The 21,450-nt window shown below is 39.8% G+C and overlaps 1 protein-coding gene across 6 annotated transcripts in view; it reads left to right on the top strand.

Annotated features, from left to right (window-relative positions):
- The window catches only part of CAMSAP1 (calmodulin regulated spectrin associated protein 1), a 33,671-nt gene extending 16,649 nt beyond the window's left edge, over positions 1-17,022 (top strand). For 3 of the 6 annotated variants that reach the window (XM_071766304.1, XM_071766303.1, XM_071766301.1), the window contains exons 3-19: positions 72-334; positions 529-690; positions 1,418-1,498; positions 2,502-2,534; positions 5,996-6,137; positions 7,075-7,214; positions 7,315-7,411; positions 8,054-8,231; positions 8,862-8,956; positions 9,630-9,714; positions 10,010-12,437; positions 13,056-13,192; positions 13,284-13,492; positions 13,579-13,681; positions 14,047-14,162; positions 14,405-14,523; positions 14,824-17,022. In XM_071766304.1, coding sequence (XP_071622405.1) covers positions 72-334; positions 529-690; positions 1,418-1,498; positions 2,502-2,534; positions 5,996-6,137; positions 7,075-7,214; positions 7,315-7,411; positions 8,054-8,231; positions 8,862-8,956; positions 9,630-9,714; positions 10,010-12,437; positions 13,056-13,192; positions 13,284-13,492; positions 13,579-13,681; positions 14,047-14,162; positions 14,405-14,523; positions 14,824-15,126 — 4,691 coding nt within the window. In that variant the 3' untranslated portion in view covers positions 15,127-17,022. Of the gene's footprint in view, positions 1-71; positions 335-528; positions 691-1,417; positions 1,499-2,501; positions 2,535-4,566; positions 4,627-5,995; positions 6,138-7,074; positions 7,215-7,314; positions 7,412-8,053; positions 8,232-8,861; positions 8,957-9,629; positions 9,715-10,009; positions 12,438-13,055; positions 13,193-13,283; positions 13,493-13,578; positions 13,682-14,046; positions 14,163-14,404; positions 14,524-14,823 lie in introns of all 6 variants that reach the window. The other 3 variants (XM_071766305.1, XM_071766302.1, XM_071766306.1) reach the window with 2 other exon arrangements.
- The last annotated feature ends 4,428 nt before the right edge of the window (positions 17,023-21,450 follow it).

Genomic DNA, 21,450 nt, shown 5'->3' with positions numbered 1-21,450 from the left:
AGCGTTCATTGTGCCTCTCACTGATGCCACTGCCCGGTGACACTTGTTGAAGCTTTTCTTCCTTGTTTCAGATAATGTCCCAGAGGAGCTGAAGGACCCGTTTTACATAGATCAGTATGAGCAGGAACATATCAAACCCCCCGTGATCAAGCTGCTGCTCTCCAGCGAGCTGTACTGCCGCGTCTGCAGCCTGATTCTGAAGGGGGATCAGGTGGCTGCACTGCAGGGACACCAATCCGTGATCCAGGCTCTGTCTCGGAAAGGGATTTACGTCATGGAGAGTGATGATACACCTGTGTCTGAATCTGATCTGGGCTGTGCACCAATCAAAATGGTTAGCTTAATTAAATCCACCTCATGAGCTTCTTTTTATTTAACACTATGTAAGATAGTTAATGGAACGGAGCGCTCCTAATTTCTAGGTCGCTAACCTCAGGAATTTTTCAGTTTAAATACACTTAGAATATACGGTTCTTTTTTTTATTTTTTTTTTTCATTTTTTTTCCCAATATTGTTTTCTTCTTCTAGAGTTCTCATATGGCAATGATTGATGCTCTTATGATGGCCTATACTGTAGAAATGATCAGCATTGAAAAGGTCGTCTCTAGCGTCAAGCGTTTCTCTACATTCAGTGCCTCGAAAGAACTGCCCTATGATTTAGAGGATGCAATGGTTTTCTGGATTAACAAGGTAAAACTTACTTTGAGGAAAATGTGCTTTTGCAGGTTTTTAAAAAGGTTCTGATGAGTGTTTCCCTTTCATCTTTCCCTGTGCACTTCTATCATCCTTTTCACTTCAGATGAAGAGGACGATTTTAATTGCTGTGTTTGGACTTGTTACTTGTTAAGTCCAATGGTTGTTGGACTAAAGCCTCCAACTACAGGTGATAATTAATGGTATTTAGTCCCCTTATTACTGCAATGTATTCTACTTCCATCTTCTTGCCTGGCTTCCCAGCATCTCTGTATGCATTGGGAAAGAGAATCTGACTAGCAGGGAAATGCATTCTGGTTATTTCTAGGGATGCTGTAATAAAGCTGGTAAATTTTTCAAGGCAAATTTTAAAATAAAGAATACAATGAAAAGCTGACAAGGAATTGGGTTCTTTATTTTCAGACAAGATGCTATGAGGGTGCTTGGATTATTTAGGTGAAGCATTGTTTCATGTTAAATAACAGGATAGACTTACTTCTGGTTAGCTTGAGTGCAGTGACCAGAAATACCAAAACTTCTCAAAGGGTAGAGGTTAAGTTACTAAAACCCTTTTGAGTAACAACAGAGCTTTATTGCAAGGAGAATGTCTCCTTTGCAAACCCTCAGATTCCCTTGTTGAGGTAATAGTTACTGTTAATAAGATAGGAGTGGAAACACACATTCAGTTGTATTTTAATATTTTTTCTATGCTGTGCCCTTTTAGGTGAACCTTAAAATGAGAGAAATAACAGAAAAGGAGATTAAATTAAAACAGCAACTAATGGAAAGTCCAGGGCACCAAAAGGTAAAACAAATTTGTCAACAGTTGTGGCTGTTTAATTTTTCATTTATTTCTGATTAATGAATTTAAGTACCAACATCTCAGTATTTTCTTTGTCAGAGAAATGTGAGGCAGCCAGTCCTTAAAACTCCTGAGATTTTCTGCCTACAGTTTCCTGTCTGTCATCAGTGCCCCTCCTTACCTTTCAATCCCACTGGTATCTTCTGGCTTTCCTTTATGTTTCAGTTGAACTGAAATAACTTGTTTCAACTTAAAATAACTTGTATCAACTTTACACGGGGCAAATATGACTCAGCTTTCACAGCACAAAATATATGGTATATATTTTGAAAGCTCTTGGGGCGTGTTCATTTTGCATGGGTTAATTGTCTAATGTATATTAAGAGGCTTATTCAAGTTCTATCTAGTAAGCATACTCTTGGCATTCAAATGTGATACGTGTGTGCTTGTAGTTTTTTCCACCCTTTTCTCCCTTCAAAATGATATCACAATGCACTAACATTGCAAAATACAATGCACTTTCATTTCTGGGGAATGTCAAATGGATACTTCTCAAACAAATGTCTGTCAGCTGCCTGAGCTACAAATTAATGATCTGAGGAAGGCTTAAGAAAAACTGCTGTGTTCTTTCCTCAAATTTGCATTGCTGTGCAAAGGGAGTAGAAGTGTGACATGTGAGCAAGGCACAATTGTTTAACTTGGTGTTAGTGGCAAAGGTTTTTATGTGCTTTTCATGCAAAATAAATTATATGGGGCTTCAATGACAAGGGCTTAAAGAGCTTTTTAAATTGCAAGTTGATGGATTAAATTACAAGTCTGAAGTATCTCTAACTATTTGACTCTACTGACTTTTGGGTCCCATTTTAAAGTCTAAATTTCTAGGCTACAACCCCTCTAAATTATGAAAGTGTTTATTGCTGAAGTGCATTTAAGTGTTACTGCTTTTAACTTGCATTGCTGATGTTCCTTTCCTATTCCTACGTTCCTCTCCTTGCTTCCTGAGCAGTCTCCCTCCAAATGGTATTGGAAATTAGTACCTGTAAGTGAACTACTTTTACACCAGTTGTCATCCACCAAGTCATGGCTTTTTAAATTTCTTCAGAGTGTTTGCTTCCATCACAATGCTTCTTAGATGCTCTTTGAAAATAAAACCAAGAAAATAAACCACTGTGTTAAGCTTTTGGATCATCAGGCTTAGTTTTCATAACATCATCTTTGCATACTGTACAGCATACAGCATAATCACTTCACAGCATTTCAAAATTGTTTCCAGAGAGCAGGATTGAGGGATATGGAGTAGCAGCAAAACCCTAACAAATTACCAACAGTTGGAGTGGTTGTGTTTATTATTTTTGTTACAAGTAGGCAATTATCAGAGCACTAAGGTGATACAAAAGCTGGTCGGTTTAAATGGTTGCTTAATCCATTGTTAACATACTCCAATGTTTGCAGTAGTTCACTAAAAAAGGCTCTTGCACAGGTTTGTAAATTTTTCACAACCAGGACACCCTTGTTCCTTGAGATGAGGTTAGAAGGTCTGACAAGCCAGGCTCAACCTGGTGTGGCAGTTGCTGGAGCTGTGTTGTAAATAAGTGTGGCTGGAGCTGGTATAATAATAATGGGAGGAAAGACATAATTAATAATTTACATATCAGAACAAATTTATTTATGGTGAAGTGGGAAAACAGAGTATCAATTCCTCTATAAATAAAAAGGAGTGAAATTGTACTTGTAGTACACAAACCTGTTTGCTTTTGGCTGAGTTTCTGGGTTATTTCGACTTGCAGATATTTGCCTTGTTTCCTTTGCTTTCTTTAGCCTTGATGCTCTTTCTCCTGCACACTTGGTGGATTTGGTGTTTTCCATTCTCCCTCTGGGAAGATGGGAGCTGTTGTCTCAGTTGCAAATTCCAAAGAGCAGTGTTCTTGGAGAGGGCAAGGATCACTGGGCAGTCACCTGTCCCTGCAACCTCTCTGCCCTTGCACAGAGAGCTCAGTCCCACTCCTCTGCCTCGTAATCCTTTATTTGTTTGAACCAAATGGATAGACCACAGTAAAAACTTTTAAATATCTGAAATGTAGGAAATGTGAGTGGGGACCTGCAGCCTTATAAATTCTCTGACAGAGCCCTATCTTCCAGCCCCACTGAATAACCTGTGCCAGTGCATCATGAAGTGTTGACCCAGTGCTTATCAGTTACCTTCTAGTGTGCTTACAGATCACTCCTGGGCTAAGGCACACATCTGACAGCCCTTGGAGGAGGAAGTAGAGTGGCTTTATATTTTATTTAAAGAGACAAGTGGGTGAGAGCAGAGGAAACTATGGAATGGAATTGGCTTGCAGGACATCACTGAACAAGTTGGTGGTGAAGGAAATAGTAAATAGAGATTATCTCACAGCTAGTCCAGTGCTGCTTAGGTCATACTGGTTTTACTGACAGATTCTGATGTCTCCATAGGAGTTGTCACACTGTTGTCACTGCTCTATTTATTTTTATTTTGGTAATTTTTTATCTCTGTTTCAGTAGCACCCATTTCTGCACTTCAGTGCATACAAATGTCATTCTTTGTATGCATGGAGGAGGGAAACAAACCACAAAACTCTGCTTAGAGTATAGGAAAGAATTCCAAATTTTCAATATAAAAGACTTGAATAGTTAAGAGAAAAAACAAGGAATTAAGTCCATAATGATAAATTTGGACTTGATGATAAATTTGTGTTTTTTCCACCAAAGCAAAAGTAAACGAGGAATTCTTAAAGATTTTAGTTCTCACAATTGATTGTAGTTGGTTTAAATTCCATTTAAGCCTTTTGGACAGGAAATATTTGTATCTACTTTAAATACAGGAGGAATTAAAGTTCAAAAGAAGATTTCTGAAGTTTGCCTTTTAGTTTGACTAAGTGGAGAAATGATGAACCTTTTAAGCTAACCAGTTCACCTTAGTGTGCATAATTATTTTATGAGACTTAATTACCACATTACCAGTGCATAATGGATGTTGCTAATGCCTTTGATTTGTTTCTTGTTTGAATAATCACCATGGTATATCTCACTATTTCTTTTTGTGTAAGCCTGATCTGATGCATGCCATATCACACTGCATGCTGGAACCAGTGGAATATGCTCGTGTGGTACAGTATGATTCACATTCCATTACATAGTTGTGGAGTGCTCCAGGCTGGGGAAAAAATTAATTTGCATCTAGTAAAAAGAGAGAAAAAAAATAGCATTAGCATCTAGAGATAGCTTTTAGAGGTAGTTGTCTTTGCTAGGGAACCTTCACATAGCATGTCTGTATCTGTGCAAAACAAATAAATGAAACAGTTTCTTATTACTCTGATTATGAGTGATCTTCATTCCTTTGAACAGATTTTTTCTCAGCCTGTGCCATCCTAAACTGACACATATGAGTGTGCCTTTGGGCAGAGAGCTTTCCCAGGTTGTCTTGGGAAGTGTAGGATACCCTTGGTAAAATCCAGCTTTCCTGTGATGAGTAAATTCTCTGTATACCTGCACGTTAGGCCAGCACATCAGACAAGCTAGTTAGGTGCTGAGTGATTTTAAGGCACTAAAGGGTAAAAGGAATCTTTCCCCAACACTCCAAGGTGTTTCTGCTGGGCTCTGGAGTAAATTGTTCTTTTGCTCACCCATCTGCTTTGCTGCCCAAACTGCAACACAGCCTTTTAGTCTAGCTGGCACCTGGGTGCTTAGTAAAGCCCAACACTACAGCTTTGCTTGCAGAACCTGCAAGAAGCAATGCCAAGATTGGTTGAGGTGCCTGGCATTAGCTACTCCTCAGCTATGCTTGGGACTGGGGGAGGGCTCAGAGATGGTTTGCAGAAGAGTTTGATCTGTACTCAAATCAAGGAGAGTTTTGCCATTGATTTAAGAGGCCTCCCTGCTTCTCTGGCTGCCTGTTTTTGGAAAAGGCCATGGTTTTGGTTTGGTTTTTTTGGGGTTTGTTGTTTTTTTTTTTTTGCATGGCATTACTGTTGTGTCTTGGCTTGCCAGACATAGGATGTTCTGAATCTCTGAGAGAACTTTGCTGTCTGTGGATGTAGGTAAGGTCACCAGCTCATCTGAGAGGTTTTTTTGCTGTGTTTTGTTTTTCCCAAGCTTTCAGCATTTTCATATAGTTATCTATGTCTCTTTCTTTGGATCTGCTGCATTCATGCATCTGTATGGAAGGATTTTGACTTAAATTTCTTCTAATAAGTTAAAAATCTGTGAATGAAGGCAGGAATTCAACAGCACAGGTTGCTTCCAGATATGAGGAGAATAATTAAAAGGGAAGCACTCTATCCCTCAGAATTGGCTTCCACTCAGAGCAAAATATGACCTTGTAAATTATCTTTGACTTAGAGCAGAATGCTATAAAGGATCCACTGTAAAGAGTTTTCAGTGCTTAACAAAAATTCCTTTTTTTTTTTGGTTTTTTTTTGTTTTTTTTTAATTTTGCTCTTTATTAGCACCATATGAATACTTGTTTTATTTTGTCAGGTCCGGTACCGAAGAGACCATCTGTCCAGCAGGCAATTACCTTACTTTCCCTTGCTTGAAGATTTGATGAAGGATGGTAGTGATGGTGCTGCTCTTCTAGCTGTGATACACTATTACTGTCCAGAGCAAATGAAACTAGATGGTATGTAATGATGGGTCTAAAAAAAACAACAAAGTTTGGACTAGAAATACATGATCACATCAAAATGCAGCACATCTAATAGGTAGTGGAATATAGGAAGTTACTTAGGTCAAATATGGAATTTGCATCAGTGTATTTAAAGAGTAACCTCTCTACAGTTTGGGGTTTTTTACTTACTGTATTTATCTGCTTTTTATATTATGGCTGTAAAATAATTCTTCCTTTATAGATCCAGATGGTTTTGTTTGCTCAAGTGAACTTGATTTCAATAGACCATAAAAATGGAATATATGTCCACCACTGTTAGCTCATAATTCTCATGTTATTCTCTAAGAGTGCATAATTTAAAATCTAGGTTTTAGGACAGTTTCACCCAGTCTTCAGCTGTTGCTACTTTTCATCATTGCAAACATATGTTTCCTGTCCTAGAAAATGGTTTTCTTAGTAATTCAATGTCCTTGTTGTGTTTTTCCTCTACAAATCAACATTACCTGTTGGTTTTAAGCTCTCAGATATGCTGTACCTTGCAAAGCTCTTGAATGTTTTCAGAAAAAAGCAGCACTGTGAATCCTAGGATTAACATTTTATTACTTGCAAATCAAGATGTCTGGTTTTAATTGCTTTTGTATTTTGTTATTATACCTGTTTGTATTCTGCTTGCCCTTTCTGCCACTGTGATAGGCAGAATCCTGTATGGATTCTAAAATGAATGCAGAATTGGTGCTGTTTTATCTATAGTTTTTTTTTTTCTTCCTCCTTTTCCTATCCCTCTGGTATTTTAACAGGCAGAGAAATGTCACTAGTAGCCCATAAATATTAATTGATGGTGCAGAAGCAGTCTGGGTAGTTCCTGTATGTAGTGCTTTTGTTAGTTGTGAGTGGAAGGTTAACACATTGAAATAGTGTCATAATGCACTGATTTTCCTCACCTTTCCAGATATTTGTTTGAAGGAGGTAACATCAATTGCAGACAGCCTCTATAATATTCAACTTTTGAGAGAATTCTCAAATGAGTATCTAAACAAATGCTTTTACCTCACATTGGAGGACATGTTATATGCACCTTTGGTTTTAAAGGTAAGAAGAAATGGTGAAGGATATATTTTTAAATAAAAAGTGGGGAAATCATTAGTGTGCTGTTACCCTGAGGTGTGTTTTTTCTTTTCTCCCATTTCAGCCTAATGTCATGGTATTCATTGCAGAACTCTTTTGGTGGTTTGAGAATGTCAAACCAGACTTTGTACAGCCAAGAGATATTCAGGAAATAAAAGATGGTAAGTTTTCAAGTCTTGATAAGTGCCAGCATGTTATTTAAATAATATTTACATAACAGTGAATGATTTCTGCCCAAACTTTAAAAGCAGTAAAAATGGAAGGAGAGTCATACGTCTGCGTGAGTTCTGTTTTTTTGAATGACATAGGTAATTTTTTCCCTGTAATCACTAATTATTTCTTTGTCACTTTCCTTCCATTAAGGTCACCATAAGAGAAGTATTTTTAAATAAAGATTAGTAGTTAAGGTTTAATTTTAGTGTTGTGCTGTACAGTTTTCAACTTAAGGTACTTTATTCAAGACAAGAGGGCACAAGAGGTCTCAAGTTGTGCCAGGGGAGGTTTAGGTTGGACATTAGAAAGAATTTCTTTCTGGAGAGGGTGATCAGGCATTGGAATGGGCTGCCCAGGGAAGGGGTGGATTCTCCATCCCTGGAGCTATTTCAAAAGAGCCTGGATGTGGCACTCAGTGCCATGGGCTGGGAACCACGGGGGGAGTGGAGCAAGGGTTGGACTTGATGAGCTCTGAGGTCCCTTCCAACCCAGCCCATTCTATGATTCTATGATTCTGAAGACTTCCTGTTCTGTTCTTACCCTGGTGCTCAGTATGAGTTGTGCTGATGATGTTAAAACTCTGTGCCCAGTTAAAGCAGTGTTGCAGCAGAAGAGCAGCCGTCCACCTGTCCCTATCTCCAATGCCACCAAGAGAAGTTTCATGGCCAGCCCTGCAACCACAAGTCCAGCAGACTTGCAGCCCTCAGCTCAGACAGGCCCTGAAGCTTGCAGTAGGTACTACCTGCACCCCGAGGAGCCTGACTATCTGTAAGTCTCTCTGCATGTTGGTTAGACCAATCTTCAGTTCTTGCTTCCCTTAGGATATAGCTTAGGAATTTCTGTTACTAAACATTCTGATCTAGCTACAGAGGGAATTTGGGCTGTGAGCAATCAGTCTCTAAAATATTCTCATGTTCAGAGAAACTCTTTGCACCTTCACGTTTGATCTTTTTTTGCCAAATGCCAATAAACCCCATCAGTAAAGGTCACCACTACGTGCTAGAAGTTAGTTCTTTGATTTTGAAAAAAAATGTGAAACTTGAAAATTTGTTCAAGCAGCTCATCTTTACTAACCATGCTTTATAAATGGTGATAGCAGGAGAAAATTACACAGGACCTAATGTAGGAGGAGGTTAATGGCAAGGCTTTTCAGCTGACCTGAGCTTGATGGCAACCAGTGTGTTATTCAGCCTTCACTTTGTCTCTGTACATGGACCACATTTTAAATCTGCTGTATTTAGAAACTTAAAAAGTTTGATTTCACATAGTAGGGTTGCTTTTGTATTTTATATGTAAAACTTTTTATTCTATTAAAGTAAATTCTCTTAAAGTAACTTCTTAAAAATGAGGATATGTAATAAATTCTTGTGGTAATGAATTTTTGCTTTTCTGAATTAGTGGCAAAGGAGGAAGCCCTGCCTTTAGCCCTTCCCATCCACTGCTCCCTTTGAGACAAAAGCAACAAAAATCTTTGCAGGGAGAAGACAGCCCAGGTAAGTCTGCCTGGAAGTTTCATCTCAACAGGCAATGACCATAAATCTCAATGCAGTAATGAATAAAATTATAAGGTTATATATGTGGATGATCTAAAATTGAATTATACTGCAGTCAGCCAAGTGGTAGGCATGTTTAGTTTAAGTAGATCATTCTTGTTTGCATAAAAAGATTTTAAGGAAGTTGCAAGATTTAAAAATTTTTTTTCCTCTCACAAAGCAGCTTATTTCTCAGAATCTCAGAAGTTGATTCTAATAATGTTCTGTGGAAAGAATGGAAAAAGCCCCTTGTCAAATGCTCATAATACTAATAAATCTTAGGAAATAAGATTGTCATCCAGAATAGCACAATTCACTCTAGTACTTGGCATTCTTTGCCTAACATTTTTTTTTTAATTACTGAAAACCTAAATCTGAGAGGGAAAGAAAATTGGGCAGTTTCATGTTCAGAAATCCAAAAGTCAGATAGGTGTGTGTGGTCGCTTTTAATTGTTTTTTTTTTTAGGGAGGGTGGGGTTTGACTGTCTTCTCTGTCTTTGGTTAGTATTTTGGCAAATCTATTTTCTGCTGCCATCTTTTGGTGAAAGAGTTTATTGTGTTTGCTGTTAAATAAAGTAAAAATTGTAGTTTAAAAACCATTTCTAAAGTGTTAACAATTTAAAAAATATTTCAGGTCATCGGCATCGTTCTAATTCTCTGACTCGAGTTGATGGGCAGCCACGAGGTTCAGTTCTTGCATGGCCAGAGAGGAAGCCCAGGTAACAGATGCACTTCTTTAGAGCTAGACTGAGAGAGGCTCAGTTTGGTTTTCTTCTAATGTGCATTTTCAGAGATGTGACTGATCTTAGGGCTGCAACTGAAAATACTTTGAACGTGAGGCACTGTTGAAAATTCAGGTGTCCGATGGTGCTGTTTGGTGTGGCTGCTCACTTTTGATACAGGGTACATATTTCAATGGAACAAGAATTTTAGCTGTCTGTATCATCATCCTTAGTTTACCAAATTCTAACTTTTTGTGCTTCAGTGTCAGCAGACTGTTCTTACCTTTTTCAGGCCTCTGTCGCAGCCAACGCCGTTTGCTCTTCATCATTCTGCCAGCAGTGATGTGGACCCTGGGTCTGGTGACAGCATCAGCCTGGCCAGATCAATCAGCAAAGACAGCCTTGCTTCAAACATCATTAATGTGACTCCCAAAAACCAGCCTCATCCTCCCTCAGTGAAAACCAACGGGAAGAGCTTGCTGAACAACGTTGAAATTGAGGATGAAGATGAAGAGCTTATTGCAATCATCAGATCTGAAGAAAGGCCAAATCTTGAGCCTCAGAATGCATCAGCCAGGGTGCCCAGCATAGCTGCCACTGCCTGGTCCCCAAAGACAAACAGTGAGCCTTCAGAAGGCAAACCAGACAGTTTTTACTTGGAGCCTTTAATGCCTGCCATTCTGAAACCAGCAAAGGAAAAACAGATCATCAATAAAGAGGATGAATGTGGAGAGGGGAAACAAAGGAGTTCTATAACAAAGAGATTAAATGAAGGACACTTGCCTTTGATCCGGAAGAAAACAACTGGTGGTCATGGTGAGCATGACCTCAATAGGACTTTTACTCCAATTTCTAGTTCTGATTTCACTCCTGTTGCAGAACCTGGTACTGCAGATTCAGTGGCACTGATGGAAGCAGGTTTAGAAGCTTCCAGACCTTTGGCTTGTAGCAGTTTAGATCCTTCCTCTCAGGAGCTGTCCACTGGAGGGTTTTTTCTTCATGCTGCTAAATCTGAGGATGACATAGCAAGTAAAGTCAACCTAAGTTATGTGAAAAGCCTCAATTCTCATGCTCCAGACACCACGTGGACGATGGTGAGACAGGACTCTGAGTCAGATCTCTTGGATATCGAAGACGCCGAACAGGATTTGGTGGTCATAGATGACCACCCTGTAGTCACTAAATACATTGGTGAGGAAGAATCTGCAAAACTGCAAGAAGATATGAAGGTAAAAGAACATGAAGATAAGGATGATGCCAGTGGACGTTCCAGCCCATGTCTGAGTACAATTTCTCAGGTCAGCAGCGTGTCCATGACGAGCGGCAGCGTCCGGATGACCAATTTTGCAGAACGAAAGCTTCAGAGACTTAATAGCTATGAAACAAAGTCCAGCACCAGTAGTTCCCAGAAAACCACACCAGATGGATCAGAAAGCTGCCCGGCACCACTGACCACCTGGAAACAAAAGCGAGAGCAAAGTCCCAACAGACAAAGCAAAGATAATGTGAATCTTTTAGCTTCTGAACTGGTCCAGCTTCATATGCAGCTGGAGGAGAAACGAAGGGCAATAGAAGCTCAGAAGAAGAAGATGGAAGCCTTGTCAGCAAGGCAGCGACTAAAATTGGGCAAGGCTGCTTTCTTGCACGTTGTTAAAAAGGGGAAATCTCCTGATTCTCCACAGCCTCTTAAACCAGAACATTTTGGGAAAGAATATTCTCGGCACAATGGTGAAGACTTAGATGAAGTTTCTTTGGGTTCCAAATCTGAGGAGTTTCTTGTGAAAGAGGAAGAGAGAGGAGAAATGCTTAATGATTCTCAAGATGTAACAAAAGTAAAAATGCAAGAAAGCTTGGCTTTTGCTGAGCAACATAAACCAAAAGACTCTGCTGCTATACATGATTTAGAAAAAAGTAAAATTATTTCTGTTGCCCTCCTAGAAGACAATGTTGCTGAAGTGGATATAAATGAATGTGATCTTTCTATTGAAAAGCTCAATGAAACAATCAGTACACTTCAGCAGGCTATATTCAAGATTTCTCAGCAACAGGAACTACTTATGAAATCTCCCTCAGTGCCATCACCAGGAACCAGAAGTAACTCTCAGGACCAAAAGGTAAAACCATCAATTCATTTTGTTGAGCCTCTGTCTCCAACTGGAATGAGCAGTCTTCGTAAACCACCTCGTTTTGGTCAAGGAAGGAGTCCTCGCTCAGGAAGACCATCTGATCTGAAAGTCACTAAAGACAGACCCCAAAACTCAGCACGTGTTAAAACCCCAACACCCAATCTAGAAACCTTACCACATTTAAGACCCTTTCCATCCAACAGCTTGTCAAAGACACCAACAGAAAGTGGCTTGGAAGGTAGCCCCGATCGTGGAAATGGTTCTCAAGAAAAGGGTTTCTTTGATACTTACAGACTTCATGATGAGAGCAACCAACGGGCACTTGTTCTCTCCACCTCGAAAGATGCAAATATTATTTCTGAAATGAGCAAAGAGGTGAATAACAGCTTCAAGGAGACAGGGTTGAATTCTTCTGATGGCTCAGGAAAAGAAAATGTCCCAGTGGATGAGCCACTGAGAAGCAAGGCTAATCTGATTGAAGTAGACTTGTCTGACCTGAAAGCTCCAGATGAAGGAGAACTTGAAAACCAGGATAGCTCTACTGACATAATCAGTGAAGGTGATCAGAAGTCTGGTGTGGGTTTTTTCTTCAAGGTAAATATATATTATTACCTTTCTGTATTTGGTTCTTGTTACACATTTGCATCAAAACTGGTTCTGTGGGCTTCATGCTTCAGCCTTCTGGTGGAACACATTTTGGTTGCAATATCAGAATTTTTAAAAACTGCATTGGAAAAAAATTGCACTGTTATTTAGCTGTTGATCTTTTAGTGCAGTGCTGTTTCTTATATTATTTGGTTGGGTGTATGGATCAGAAAGGCTGTTGGATATCTTGTGTCTTAATTCCTGCTTAGCGATGATTGTCGTAAATACCTCCAGTGTGCTGACCTGACAAAACTTTTTTAATTCTGCTTTTTAAAACAAATTGAGGTTGGCTGTCTCAGTCTGGGTTAATTTAATTATTTAATTTCTGGTTTTATACAGTGTGATTGGTAGTGACTGACTCAGAGTGTGCTGCCCAGCCAAGCCCACGTGGCAGTTGCGTTGTACTTTGCAGTTCTAGAAGGCTTTTTGTGATGATTAACCAAGCTTAAAAGCAAATCAGAGTATGTTTCCCTAAAATCTTCCTGGAATCCTCAACAATATTTTGATCTCCAACTCAACATGTTTCCTTCTAGCCTTTAGAACTCTCTATCCCTGTGAATTTTGCAGGATGAACAGAAGGCAGAGGACGAGCTCGCCAAGAAACGGGCGGCGTTCCTTCTGAAACAGCAGCGCAAAGCTGAGGAGGCTCGGATCCGAAAACAGCAGCTGGAGGCTGAAGTTGAACTGAAAAGAGATGAAGCTCGGTAATGACGTGGAAGAGAACACGAATTTTTTTATCTTCAAGTTGAGGGAAAGTTGTTAGATGTTGGCTGTAACCTGGTGTTTGCTTTTCAGTCGCAAAGCTGAGGAGGACCGAATACGGAAGGAAGAGGAGAAGGCTCGGAGAGAACTTATTAAGCAAGAATATCTAAGGAAAAAACAGCAGCAAATTTTGGAGGAGCAAGGGCTTGGAAAGCCCAAATCAAAGCCCAAAAAACCCAGGCCAAAGTCAGTTCATCGTGAAGAATCTTACAGTGATTCAGGGACAAAGTGTTCTTCCACACGTAAGGATTTTGATTTGTTTGCTCTCACTGAGTCTGGAAATCTGCTTTCACAAAATGTGTTTCACATTTTCTCTTTCATTTTGTAGCTGATAATTTGAGCAGTGCTCAGTCTGGTTCCAGTCTTTCTTTGGCCTCAGCAGCAACAACTGAACCTGAAAGTGTTCACTCTGGTGGCACACCATCTCAGAGGTAAAAGGTTTCATTTTATTTTTGCTATTTGTTACTGTCTTATGAAATAGTGTTGGGATTCAGTGTTGTTTGCTTCAGTTCACTTGCACAGAGGCACAGCAGTAATTGGTGAATTCATCTTCTATTTTATGTGACTGCCAACTCCAGTGTTCTGTACAAACTTGCAATTTTGTTTTCTTTTCTCCCAAAGGAATAATAGAATTCTGCTTTGACAATCTAGCAGGCAGAATCTCACTGGTCTGGGGGGAGGAAAAGGGACAACAGCCTGTTCTATTCAGGGTCAGCAACTGGGAAATTTACTTAAGATTGGAGGGGAAAAAAAACAAACCCAAAACCTTTGCATATAATTCTTATTTCCCCACCAGAGTTGAATCAATGGAGTCCTTACCCATCCTGAGTAGAAATCCTAGCAGAAACACAGAAAGAGACTGGGAGAATGCTTCAACAGCTTCTTCTATTGCTTCAGTGGCAGAATACACAGGTGAGTGTTTTGGTTTAGGTTGAGCATTTGTTACAAATAGGTCATAAAAAGCTGTGATATAGTTGATGGGACACAGGGTATTTTTGTTGTCAGGTTTTAATTTGTTCAGTTTAATATCTCTAAAAGTTACTGTCAAAAATATTTGAGGAGTTTGGGTTGGTTTTTTTTTTCACTTTCATGAATGAACATCTTAAAGTTCATAAAGGTAGGACAAATAATTTCTGCTTGTTTATCTTCCTCAGGTCCAAAATTATTTAAGGAACCCAGCAGCAAGTCAAACAAGCCTATCATTCACAATGCCATTTCTCATTGCTGTCTTGCTGGAAAAGTGAATGAACCACATAAGATTTCAATATTAGAGGTAAAGATTAAAGTACTTTTTATTTGTCAGTGCATCTGGAATGCTCAGTTCAGAGTCCCACTGATGCCATTTCCTACAATGTATGGAGATTCCTCACTTCCAGTGGCTGTGTGGACTTGTGGAAAACCTGATCCCGTGTGAAGAGTTCAGCTCCAAAGTTTATGGAAGGACCGAAAATCCTTGTTACTGAAGGGTTTCAAAAACCCTTCTTTAGCTGTATGTGAAAGCTTAAAGCTTGGCATAATAGAAGAATTTTCCCTATGGATAATCTCTTCATGTGTTTGTTTCTTTTCAATGCAGGAATTAGAAAAATGTGATGCCAACCACTACATCATTTTGTTCCGTGACGCCGGCTGCCAGTTCAGAGCTCTTTACTGCTACTACCCTGACACGGAAGAGATCTACAAGCTGACTGGAACAGGGCCAAAGAGCATCACCAAGAAAATGATTGACAAACTTTATAAGTACAGTTCGGACAGAAAACAGTTTAATGTGATTCCAGCCAAAACCATGTCTGTCAGCGTGGATGCTCTCACCATCCACAACCACTTGTGGCAAGCCAAGCGACCCGCAGTGCCAAAGAAGAACCAGACTCGGAAATGACCCCGAGTCCCTGGGGAGAAGGTTGCTGACTGGGATTGCATCAAATGAAGACATGTTTACCATTTTCCTCCAGTTTGGTATGAAATGTGCAGAACCATAAACATTCTTTAAGAAGCTTCTGAAACAGAAACCGTGGATGCAAGTTATTAAGGATGAAGGAACGTTGCTGGTGTTTTTTTATGAGTGAGAAATCTGCTGTTCCACCCGATGCTGACTACTGTGGCTTTCAACTGATGAGGGACTGTGCATGTAGCAAGATCTTTAACAAGTGGATTTCCTTTTACTTGAAGCTTTTCATCGGTACAAATTGGGAATTATTTAATTCTGTTTCCTCTCTGCCTCATGCCCTCCTTTTTTTCCTCTCATTCTTAAAGTTGGCAAGCTCTGAACTTCGGTAGAAGGATTGACCAGATCTTGGGTGAAGTGCTTTGGGTTTGGTTTGGTTTTTTTAAACAGTCTCTAGGGAAATCTTCCTTTCAGACTTTTTTGAGGAACTGTTTAATACATCAAATTGTACTGTATCTACTGCCAACGTAAGTCCAGCTCTCAGATTTCTGGAAAAAGAAAGGAAAAAAAAAAAAAAAAAGCCCCAACTTGTGCTGCTCAGAACAGAGTTTACTTGCAGTATTTCTTTAGGATAAGCACTGCAAGGATTTCAAAAGCCAGTCTTTTTTTAAAAAAAATCTTCACAAATTAAAAAGATTCCTGGAATACAATCATGAAGAGGCATACAGGTGCTACTAGCTGGAATGTGCCTGACTGCAACTTAAGGCAAGCAGAATGGAGCACAGTTGTTACTCATTTCAGTTTCAGGTAGTGTCCTAAAGATTTGTTTTCTTTAATAAAGGTGGATTCTGGTAGGTATAGAACATTTCCACTCTGAGCACGCCACTCCTGTACAACGGTGCACTTAATGATCACAAATTTTAATGTTTTTATTACATCATGAAATGTAATTCTACTTTCTTTGTCCTGTCTTTATTCTGAATGAGCAGCATGCTCTAAAATGAAGAGTGTGTTATGTTTTTTATTTTGGGTGATATATTAATATATTGATTTGTTTTTCTCATTTAAAAGCAATTTTTAAAACAGAGACATTTGCATTTGTTTCAAAAGCCCAAATAAGTCGAATGGCTTGGATTTCTTTTCATGTTGAAATATTAAATCTTGAGTTATGACCTTAAAAGTCTTCGTGTTTCAGCAGATTAAATTTTTGTCTGTGATAACAGGGTATATTTGCAGTTCAGTTCCATTTTTTTTAACACTCCCACTTCTCAGTTTTGGCTCGGGCTCAACTCCTGAGTAGGTTTCTGTAGCTAACACCCAATTTAATCTGCTAACCTATGCCTGCTGTGCCCCCTTTGACACTGCTACCTGAGGGTCATGTAGGCTTCTAACTTTGGTTTGCACATGTTTACCTTTATTTGAAGTGTTACTTGAATATGTATCTCTGAAGTGCAAAAGGCACCACCCCACCCTAGAGATGTCCTGGGCTCTAACTGTAGTGCAGTGTAATTATTGAACTTGGAGAATAATGGAAGTTACAAGGAGTTATGTACATAAGGGGAAAATAGGGACCTAATAAAGTGCTAACTAGGCAGAGCAAAGTGAAGGTCTTCCATTGCTGTCACTCCATTTTATTTTTTTTTCCCCTTCCAGTACCCCCTGACTAGGCTGCTGCAACTTTGTAAATTATGTTAGATAGTTTGTTGCTTGTAAATAATGAAAGGCTTTATGGTTTCTAAAGTGCTAAGTATTAAACACCGTCATGAGTGTAACTTTTGTTACCATGCTCTTCATGCTTGTGCTTTATTTCTCACTGTTTGATATTATATACCATATTTATTTTATGAAACACTGAAATTTAATAAAATTCATTAACTGATTTCCTTTTTATTTCATGTGTACCTTTGTTGTTGTGGCACTCCATCCCCTCCAAGAGCTAATACACTTTAAAGATGTGCTATTCTACCTTCAGGCATGCACTTAAAAAGCTTCACCTGTAAGGACCTGAAATAACTTAATGGTAAGAGCTTCCTTCTCCTGGCCCTAATTGCAGTGTGCAAGAATTTGACCAAAAGGCTTTTAGACAAACTGGAAAGGAGTCTCAGGCTCTTTAGGGATTTGTTTCTTCAGATTGTTGCAGCTGGTGGTTTTCTTTGAGCTCTGTATTCAGTTAGTGGCAGAATTGGACTAAAAGAAGGTGATGGCACCTCCATTGTCCTCCTGGATCTCATTGCATGAGATAAAAAATGTCCTTATTGCTCCTGCTGGAACCAAGAGGAGGTGACATCCACTTGGAGGGGGAGAGGAAGCAGGGAGCTCTGTAGGCAGCATGGAGTCCTGAGGATCAGAGGAAACAGGGGAGTAATTGCTTTTCTGAGAGATTAAATTTTCTGAAAAAATAGTCTTGAGGTTTAGTGATCAAAAAAACATGGATCTCAAACAGCTTGGCAAGAAACAGGGAGTATTGGTTTAGCCTGGAAGGGCAGGAAGAGGAAGAAGTGTGTGTGTGAGGAACATAGCATGGGATTTGTGGGTGAACGTGCAGAGGATTGTAGGAAAAGTGTAGATGTGTGTAGGCAAGTGCAGACAGCCTCTTATAGAAGGGGGAATAATTCCTTAAGTAGGTTTTATATCAACTGTGACCAAAAATAGCAACTTTCATGTTGACTGCTTGGTGTCAGCCCAGGGTAAGATGTGGTTGTAGGGCTGTGCCTGTATCTTTGTCAGTGTTTTGTGTTAATTTTACCAAACCTGGACACCCAGGACTTCTGAGTGCAGTTTTGGTGTCACCTTGCTTTGTGCTTCTCTGAAAAATGGCAGTGTGGGAGCTGCTCCCTGGTCGTTCTTAGGGAGGAATGGTGCCATTACACTGCTGATGTCACTTCTTGTGAAAATCACTGCCTAAAGTATGGAATGTTGTGCTTCCCACTGCCCCTGGAGAGTGCTTGAAATGACAGGAAAATTCCTGGTTAGTTCAGTGCTAACTTGTTATATGCCTGGTGCCTCCTGGGGACAAATAGAAATAGTGTGTGGACCTGTTTGCTTAGTTTGTTTTTCACCAGGATTAATTGGAGCTGGAGTTGTTCCCTCTTAGCTGTGTCCCAGCCAGCAGAACTTTGGTTCTTCCAACTGCTCAGAAAGGGCCTTGAGGTGCTTCCTGGGGTTTTGGGCAGGAGATTGTAGGAGCTTCAGGAACAGCTCCTGCTGACTGTAGAAGGAAAATAAACCTGGAGTAGCTGTTTAAAAACACATTGTTGGTTTGGTTGTGGTTTTGGTTTTTTTGGTTTTTCCACCAGATTTTGGGAAGATGTGCCTAAGTTTTGCTGTGTTTGCTCTGAGCTGGAGGATGTGTTTCCCATAGGGAGCAGTGTGGGAGCAGGGCTGCCTTGGACCTCTCTGGAGGTCCATGATAAACACAAGAATGTACATCTTTAAAGTGCTTTTCAATGCAATTTCTTTTTCTAAAACTTTCATGCATCAGTCTGCTCTGTGTTTCCATGTGCTGTTTGCATTTGTAGTTCTTGTCTCTTTGTCCCATTTTCATCATGCTCCCCCAGTGAGTTTGAGCAACAACAAGCAGGTCCCAAAATTCTGACTGACTTGGAAAACCTTAGTGCAGTCCAACACTACAGACTGGGCTGCCTGAGTGGTGGAGTGTGCAAAATATTCTGATTTTTCTCCCATTTAATCTGCCTCTGCCATATGCTTCAGAAACTGAGGGAGGAAAAGGGGGAATCTTGTTTTTTGACAAAAGGGGTGACACGTGTCATTATAGTCCTTTATCTCACACTTTTGTCAGGACAAAAGTACCAGAATTACAGGAAGAAAATGCACGTTGTGAAATGTAAGTATAATGCCCACATTCTACTGAAAATTGTGCAATTAACTTAAAGCTTTGGGGTTCCCAGAGCTCCTGAGTGTTTCCCTCTGGCCAAGGCTCTGGTTGTACCATCTCAAAGCCCCCCAGCAGGGACAGGAATGGCTCTGGGGACATTCTGACCTTCAGCTGTCCTCAGGGAGATGCCCCCTGCTTGGTTCCTTGAAGGTTTAGTTCATGATTTCATACTCTGCTTTTCAAAACACAGGTTGTGACAGCCAGGATAGCTGGGATATTTTATGGATTTGCCTTCCTTCCCCAGCCTGCCATTTCCATGGAATGCTGGCCCATGTAATGAAGGCTGAACACAGTCATATTCCTCTTGCAAAATTACCAGATGGATTTATTTGCTTGTCTGTGCTAAATATAAATCTACTTCCAAATTTCATCTTGGTACTGAGATGCTGTCAGAGTTTCCTGATACATCCCTCTGAACTGGTTCAGAAATAAGATATTTATTGTACTGGGGGTGGGGAAACTCTGGGGGAAGCTGCTTAAACTGATGTGTGCAGAAAGGACTATTAAATATTCACTATCCAGCACTTGTTAAAATTCAAATGAGGCACTTGAAAGGATGGTCTGGAGCAAACAACCTGGAAATCTTACCAAAGAGAAAAAGACTTTCTTTTGAATTCGTGTCTTTTAGAGAATTAGCTATAAAACCTGAATTTACAGGAAAATGAGAAACCCTTCATTATTTTGGTTTGCTTTTTGCTACCCAGCCTCATCAAGACCATCCTTTTTTATTTTTTGATGTATATTTTAGTGCTCTAGATTTTTCTCTTCTAAAGGAAGCTTTCAGTGTTAGAAGCTAATTTTTTTCAACTGGGGCAAAGGTTTAAATTATTTTTGGCTCATTTTGCAGGCTTATTTTCTGTTCTTTTATTGCCTCTGCTGCTGTGGAAGGTGAAGTAAGATAAAAAGCAGGTGCAAGCAGGTAAAGAACCTGCTGAGAGGGGCAGTGATGTCCTCTTGGCATGGGGACAAAGCAACTGAGAAACAGCATCTGGTGAGAATGCCACAAAGAGCAGTGAAGCAAAACACAGCCTGGGAAATCAAGAGTGCTGAGGGGTGGAGTTCTGCTGAGCAATGAAGGTTGGAGGGGGAGAAGTGGGTTCCCTTTCTGGAAATCGTGGGATGTAGATGTGAACCAGAGAGGCAGAGAAAAATTTGGAAGTGTTCAGAGGCAGAAAAAAACATACTGAACCCTGGCTCAACATGAGTTCAGCTGAAGAAAGAACTATGAAACGTAAAACGTTTGTTGGCACCTAGAAAATAAAAACTAAATTAATTAAATGACTTTGAACTCTAAGTTGGAGTTGTGCTTTAACCCAGCAGCACATCCACATCTCATGTGCCCTTTCCTGAAGCACCAAGCATTTTAGAAGCTGCAAATTTTTAAACTTGAGAAAAAAAGAAGTTTTCATGTGTCTCAGCCTGGGAACAGAGGCTCCTGAGTCTTAAGCCACATTTTGCCATGGATTTAAAAATGTTTCCTTCCAGAAAAGAAAGAAGACACCAGGCTCTCCTGTTGCTGCATGCAGCTCTTTTATTTTACTTTGTCTTTACAGAAATGTGAAGCATCTTCACAGTAAGTGTACAAAAACATCTCCAGTTGGCTGTCTGCAGTGCATCCCAGCAGAACATGTCACAAAATGAGGTCTCGGAGGGAAAAGGTGGGAATTCTATCTGCTGCTGCTGATAAAAACCCATGCAGGAGCTGACCTTGGGAGCTGCCAGGTCTCTCACTCAGGAAATAAAAATGTCATGTTCTACATAGCTTGAAGTAAAAAAGGGTATAACAATAATAATATACTCTAACATTTGTTTGAATATTTGATTTTAATGCTTGCTCTATGGGTTCAGTCCATTTTTAGCCTACAAAACCTTTACTGGACACGGAACTTGGGACTGAGCCGAGTGCCCTAAACCCAAACCTCTCACTGCCCTCCTCATTTCTGCCTCCCCCCAGGGCCTGCTGAGCCCCTGCCCTGAACATCACTTTGCCTTCAGAAAAATCTGATTTTTTTATACGTTGGTACCAGACAGCTCCAGGGGGGGAAGTCCTCCCAGCAGCTCCCCTCCCAGACAGCCCTTCTGTAAGCATCACCAAACCTGCCTGATGCATCAATATTTCCAGGACCATTACAAAAATAAAATACTTTTTTTTTTTTTTTTTTTTTTTTTTTTTTTTTTTACATTAGTATAGTAACTGAGTCTAAAGAATTAGAAAAATTAACCGTTTGTTCTGAGACTTGCATTGACCACAGGCAAGTATCTACAGTATTTATTCCAACATCCCCTCAGAATGTCAGCTATAAATTTACACCATAGAAAGAACGTATGCAAAACGTGGGGGGTTTATACACAGAGCTTCCGTTTTAAATACATATATTTATACATTAAACAAACAAGCAATGTCAAAATACAGTAATATCAAG

The sequence above is a fragment of the Heliangelus exortis genome, chromosome 22 (genome assembly GCF_036169615.1).
Source record: "Heliangelus exortis chromosome 22, bHelExo1.hap1, whole genome shotgun sequence".
NCBI lineage: Eukaryota > Metazoa > Chordata > Aves > Apodiformes > Trochilidae > Heliangelus > Heliangelus exortis.
This window is presented reverse-complemented; position numbering and strand designations above follow the sequence as displayed.